At 49.0% G+C, this 6,761-nt stretch overlaps 1 protein-coding gene across 1 annotated transcript; it reads left to right on the forward strand.

Annotated features, from left to right (window-relative positions):
• The first annotated feature begins 975 nt into the window (after window positions 1–975).
• Window positions 976–4,790, forward strand: LOC119311682 (GTPase LSG1-2-like). The gene is made up of 7 exons (XM_037587354.1): window positions 976–1,307; window positions 1,405–1,494; window positions 1,586–1,672; window positions 2,362–2,455; window positions 2,857–2,913; window positions 3,341–3,420; window positions 3,512–4,790. The coding sequence occupies exons 1-7, from the start codon at window positions 1,021–1,023 to the stop codon at window positions 4,632–4,634; spliced, it is 1,818 nt and encodes a 605-aa protein (XP_037443251.1). The 5' UTR covers window positions 976–1,020; the 3' UTR covers window positions 4,635–4,790.
• Window positions 4,791–6,761: the final 1,971 nt, after the last annotated feature.

The following is a 6,761-nucleotide window of genomic DNA, read 5'->3' on the forward strand; positions in this document are numbered from 1 at the left end:
AGCACGCTCAAAGTGAACGCCAAGTCTTCAGGAAATCTTCATCTTGATCACGCCTTGGGCTAGGGTCGACATGACAATTTTTTTGCACGTGTTATTTTTTCTTGGTTTTCCCTAGTTTTCTTTTAAATTTATTTGTTTGTTTGTTTTCCTCGTGTGAAGCATATCATGTGAAAAAATATAGTTGTACTTCACGGCGAAGCACAGTTGTGCTTCCCCAAAAGTGAAAAGCACAATTATGTTTCCGGAAAAGTGAAAGGCGGAGTTGTTATTCCGCGCGAAGCACAGTTGTGCTTCCTGAAAAAGTGAAAAAGAACACACATGTATGCTTCTCCCCATGAGTGAAAAAACACGAATGTGATTCTACAGGAAGCACAACTGGCGCTTTCTGAAAAGTGAAAAAAACACATATGTGCTTTCCCGAAAAGTGAAAACCACAGTTACGCTTTCGGTTTATTGTTTTCTGGGTGTTTCATTTTTTGTTTCCAGTTTTTTTTTTCGGCTTTTGGTTTTTTTCCTTCTTTTAGAAAAAAGTTTGGCCAAGCATATTAACATGAATTCTAGTTTTAAAGATCTCGAGGCGAGAAACATAATGGTGAAAACGGTTCGTGATTTCGGATGCATGGTTCAAGAGATAAAATGCTTTAAAACAATGAATGTATGAAAGAAGCACAAAACTCCCAGGTTGCGACAAGTGTCACACATGCAATGTGTCATTTATCATCACGAGAAAAGATGATAGTGATCTTTGCAAGGGGTACCCTCTATTTAGTGATTTCGACATTATTGAAGCAGATTAATGTTTAAAAATATTGGAGCGGACCAAGTTTTGAGTTGGGCCATTTCCGTTTCCAAACAAAAGAAAAGTAAAAGAAGCTGGGCCGTTTTGCAGCACGGCCTGCGAAGCTCACCGGCTCGGACGCTAGGCTCGACTCCAACCCCCCTCGCGCCGCCGAAGCGCAACAGCAACGTACTCCCTTTCTCTTCTGCCTTCCTCTCTCTTTGTGACCTTCCCTGGTAGAGATGGCAGGCGGCGGCGGCGGCGGCGGCGGGAAGAAAGACCGCGGCGAGGGGCTGGGGCGCGCTCTTGTCCGGCAGCGCAACAAGCAGGCCTTGGCCGCCAAGGCGAGGGGCCAGCAGCTCGTGATCTCCCGCCGCGCGCAGCAGGCGCTGCCGCTCGAGTCCGTCATCGAGGTCAGCGACATCGACGCCGTCCTGCAGCGGGCCGCCGAGGAGGAGCTCCTCCACGGCGACGACGCGGAAGGCGCCGCCGCCCTGACCGCCGCGCTCCGCTCCGGCCTCATCGATCTGTAAGCGCCCGTCCCCTCCGAGCGGTTCTGTTTTGGCTCCCGCAGGTGTTCGACGAATTGCCTCTGAGACGTGTGCCGCGGTTGTTTTGCATTGCAGGGATGGGACGGGGGACACGCAGGAGGAGAGGCGGCTTCTGCGGGAGGAGCAGGAGGCCCTGCACGCCGACAGCCTGAGGGTGCCCCGCCGGTGAGTGCTCGGCACCGTCGTTTCTTTTTTTCTTTGGTCGTCTGGAGTGGGATGAGCCGTGCATGGTTGAACGGATTCGGGATGTTTTCAGGCCCCCGTGGACTGCCCAGATGACCACCGAGGAGCTCGACACCAACGAGAAGCGGGCTTTCCTGGAGTGGCGGAGGAACCTCGCGAGGTTAGTGCACTTCAATGCTTTGTTTCTAGCAGTGCCGTTGTTCAAAAATTACATTGTTCCTTTGCACGCTGGGCCTCCTTGGAGTAATGTTTATCGAATATATTTCATGAAACATCTGGTTTATGGCCTTAGTTGTCGAAAATCTCCGGATTTGTATTCATATCATTTGGGAAAACCCACCTAAGTAACTCCCCACCTTGGCACTTTGACAGTTTGAACAACACTACTACTTGTATACAAAATACTTTAGGAGTAATTGGCTACAGTGTTGTTTGTTTCTCAAACTATGTCGGTGTGTCAATGTAAAACCCATGTTATGTGTTGCAGCGATAAGCCCTCAGATTTTCTGCAACTATAACCATAAACTTGGGAATCTTTGGAATCTTCTGTTAGAAATCATACTTGGACTTGTTCGGAATATTCGTTATAAGTTTTGAAGCTGGTTCATTCTTTCTGGGCATTGAAAAGATGCAAAGTGCTACAACTAAAGTACTAATTTAAGTATTTGAATGAAACAGTATATGAGCAAAGACAAGTTTTTAATTGGTTTCTTTAGCTTGAGTCGAAGCAATGTACATGTTACTAAGTATTCTTTTGAACGTCTGAGCATGTAGTCCATCTAAGTGAATTTTAAGTTTGTTAGTTGTTGTTTGTTGTACACAATTCCATTATAAAGAGATGTTCTGCAGATTGCAAGAGAATGAAGAACTTGTCCTTACGCCTTTTGAGAAGAATCTTGATATCTGGAGACAACTGTGGAGAGTACTTGAACGCAGCGATTTGGTTAGTATATCTATTTGAGAAGCCTATGGTACAACTAAGGTTTATATGAACAACTATGAATTCATTTGCCATTTATCTCACTTTTCTGTCAGTTGGACATTACCAGTAGGTCCAGTACAATGTTCCATCTTTTTCAGCATCTTGTCATTTTCCTGAGCATGAGTGCATGTGCACACCTACTCATCATTGGCAACCTTGTATCCAGTTTTAATATGTCCCCATTCGAATTAATGTGATGCATGTGTTCTTATCTGTTATTAAGTTGAACTATTGTACCTTCTTGTCTCGGTAGTATTGGAGCCTTTGTAACTGTGATCAGCCCTTCTTCTTTTCCCTAGAATGAGCTAATGTTCCAGGAAATTATGTAAAAGCACTGACTGGTTTCCTTTTTTTTTTTGAAGCTCGTGATGGTCGTTGATTCTCGAAATCCCTTGTTCTACCGTTGCCCTGATCTTGAGGTACTTAGAATGTAGACTCAATATTTTTTTCTTTTGTGTTTAACTTACATGGTTATTACATTATTAATAAATACCCATTGATGTTAGATGACCGGTACCTTGAATTTAACTTGTTGCTACTGCTGGTTGTTGCATTATTTGTTCTTGTCGAAGCATTGAAATCCAGATCTCCCTGAAATGTTGGTTCTTCTCTAAACGTAAAACTGCAGTTTTAGGATTCACATCGTAATCAATGCTTCATTCTTTACTGCCTTCTGACATGTGAGGTGTTTGAAATGTTGGTGTGGTATTTGAGACTAGCTGTGAGGTTTGAGCCAATAGAGAAGAAATAGTTTCCCCTGTATTATAGAACTGTTTGTTTTATTGTATTGTGGATTTTTGCAGTTTTTTGCTCTCTCCTGATATATATCTTTTCCTACGTATTAAGGAATATGCACAGGAAATTGATGAGCACAAGAGAACACTGCTTCTTGTAAACAAGGCTGATCTTTTACCACTGAGTGTCAGGTGAGTAGCTCTCTGGAGGTGCATTTGATTTCCAGGTATCTTTGGTGTCTGCTGTGATGCATGACATTTTCTCAATTTGGAAAAAATGCAGGCGGAAATGGGCAGATTACTTTAAGGAACATGATATTCTCTATCTATTCTGGTCTGCTAAAGCTGCTACCGCAGTGTTAGAAGGGAAAAAATTGAGCAGCCAAACCATGGAAGAATCAGATACAGATCTTGATACAAAGATATATGGCCGGGAAGAGCTCCTGGTGAGGTTGCAGGGCGAAGCGGAGTATATAGTGAGCCAAAAGGGTACATCCGCTGCTGGAGAGGAACATGAATCTAGTTCTGATTCTGCCTTGGTGCGACCCAAGCGTGTGGTTGTTGGATTTGTTGGCTATCCAAATGTTGGGAAGAGTTCAACCATCAATGCTCTGGTCGGTGAGAAGAAGACTGGTGTAACATCTACACCTGGCAAGACCAAGCATTTCCAGACACTGATAATCTCAGAAGAGCTCATGCTGTGTGATTGTCCTGGTCTGGTCTTCCCTTCTTTTTCAAGCTCGAGGCATGAGATGGTGGCGTGTGGTGTCTTGCCAATTGATAGAATGACAAAGCACAGAGGAGCAATTCAAGTGGTAGCAAATCGTGTGCCAAGAAATATCCTGGAACAGGTTTACAAAATCACCCTGCCAAAGCCCAAGGCATATGAAGAAGCATCTCGACCACCAACCGCCGCTGAGTTGTTGATGGCGTACTGCACATCTCGGGGGCATGTCAGCCATGCTGGGCTGCCTGATGAGACCAGGGCTGCTCGGCAGATACTGAAGGATTACATTGATGGAAAGATTCCGCACTTTGAGCTTCCTCCTGGTGAGATAGACGATGAAACTGATGCAGAGGACAACAGTGACCTAGAAGGATCAAGCACTGCAGCAGCTGATCAATCAGACGATGGTGCTTCTGATGAAGATGATGAGGAAATCAATCGAGCTGAACCTAACATCAGTCATGCCCTAAACGACCTTGCATCTTTTGACATGAATGGCCAAATGACCAAGGGTTCCACAAAGAAGAAGAAAGAAGCATCCCACAAGCACCACCGGAAACCCCAGAGGAAGAAGGATCGATCATGGAGGGTTGGAAACGATGGTGCTGATGGGTCGGGGGTTATACGGGTGGTCCAGAAACCCGCCGTTAATCTTGCTGCCAGTACACTAGCGTCGTAGGTTAATGCTTGAGTTTTTTGATGGCTTGTGTGCCGCGCCCGAACCCCTTTCTGTAACCCTCCCTCACATTACAAGTATCCATGATGTTCGGATGGAAAATGTTGCCGAAACTAAACCTATCATTCCAAAAATATTTCTCTACTTTGTTTAAACTTGCGTTTGCCACTCTCTCTGTGTTGCAATGGTATGCTCTTGTACCGGTTTTTGTAGCAATTCACTGGCTGGTATGAAAGCCAGGATGATTATTTTATTTTCAGCAATGTGAGCAATTTGCATCGTTCAAGTGAGGCGAAAAAAGTAGGGATTTAGGGAAATTCTTGCCGTGCAAGACAAAATGAGGCCGGCTGTAACTTGACTGTGTCCAGCCGTCCAACATATCGATGAACAAAACTCACAACACGTTGCAGGTTGGTCAACAACAGCGTCGATGAACAAAACTCACAACACGTTGCATGTTGGTCAACAACAGACAAATCCAGCGTCTAGAAACGCAGAACTGGTACTGCTACTCAGTTAATCTTTTGAAAAAATACTAGAAGTTGTACCATGAATCGGAGGAATGCCTCTGTTTCTAAATATAAGACGCTTTTACAGTTTAAATTTGAACTGACAAAACGTCTCATATTTAGGAGCAGAGGGTGTACTGCTGAATGAACCTTACAAGCTACCCCGCAGCTGAAACTTTCAATTCAAATGTACTTTAAACAGGCTGCAATTCTCAAATTCAACTGTAAATTTACAAAATGCACAGGGTAAGGGCATCTCCAGCCGCGCCCTCAACAGGCCCTCCCCAGACGATTTTGCCGCGCCGGCGGCAAAAAAAGGCCCCAGTCGCGCCCCAGAAGCCCGTTTTTCGCCGGCTCGGGCCAAAACTGGTGCCGGCGGACCCAGGCCGAACCCGGCGCCCTGGGGGCGCTTGGGGAGCCGGCACAAGCGAAAAAGGCGCGTGGGCCCGCCCTGGAGGCGACCTGAGGGCCTTTTCCCGCCGTTTCTTGACGCTTTTCCCTCGCATCTCTCCCGCTCGCTCGCCTTCCTCCCGCCATTCTCTCCCTTTCTCCCGCCAAACCCTCTCCCGCTCGCCGCGAAGAAGTACGCCATGCCGCCGAAGAAGTACGCCATGCCGCGCGCGGCGGCAACCGCGACTGGCGCCGTGGCCCAGCCGAAGCAGAGGAAGCCGAGGGCGCCGCCATCGAAGCCACCGGGCCTATCGAACGCCGAGTGAAGGGTGGAAGTTCAGCGGCGCGAAGCAGTCACCGCCGACAGGCGGAACAGGGCCATAGCCAAGAAGGCCCGCGACAACGCGGCGCGCGCGGCGGCGTCTTCCTCATCGGTCGACCAGGCGGGGATGAATCCACCCGTCGTCAGCCACGCCCAGTACGCGCCCTGGGGACAGCAAGGCGCCGGATCTCCATGGGGTTCATCGTCGCCCGGCTACGCCGACGGCGACGCGCACGGTGGGTTCAGCCCAAACGTGACCTTCCCTCATGGTCACCCCGCTACGCGCACGCCCTCGCCCGCCTTCGTCGGCGTGCAGTACCCTCCATACAACTACTCGCCGCCCGCCGCCTACGCGTCCACACCGACGCCCCATCTCTACCGTGGACCGCTACCCTTCTCGCACCTCGGCGACGCCGACGACACGTGAGCCGACATGGACGACATCATCGCGACAAGATCGACCGCGGCCGCCGCGTCTCCCGGGTTCGCCACCCAGGACGAGGTAGTGGACCTCAGCGGCGACATGGAGGCCGAGCTCGGCTACGTCTACGGCGACGACGCGCAGGAACCCGAGGAGGAGGAGGAGGACGAGGAGGAGGAGGAGGAGGAGGGGGAGCCGGCTCCTGTTCCGACGAAGGGGCGCCAGAAGAAGAAGAAGCGGGCGGCTAGGTCAGGTGAACCGCGCATCAAGTGGACGTCCAAGGAGGAGAAATGCCTCGCCGAAGCATGGAAAGTCGTCTGCCTCGACCCGACCATCGGCGCGAACCAGAGCTTGGAGACGTACTGGGACCGCATCAAGGCCGAGTTCGATGAGCGGAAGCTCGTCGACCCCTACTTCAAAGGCGTCTACATGCAGCGCGGCTCCAAGACGATGGCGAACCATTGGGGGCGTATCCAGTTGGCGTGCAA

Source organism: Triticum dicoccoides, chromosome 5B, assembly GCF_002162155.2.
Source record: "Triticum dicoccoides isolate Atlit2015 ecotype Zavitan chromosome 5B, WEW_v2.0, whole genome shotgun sequence".
Classification (NCBI taxonomy): Eukaryota; Viridiplantae; Streptophyta; class Magnoliopsida; order Poales; family Poaceae; genus Triticum; species Triticum dicoccoides.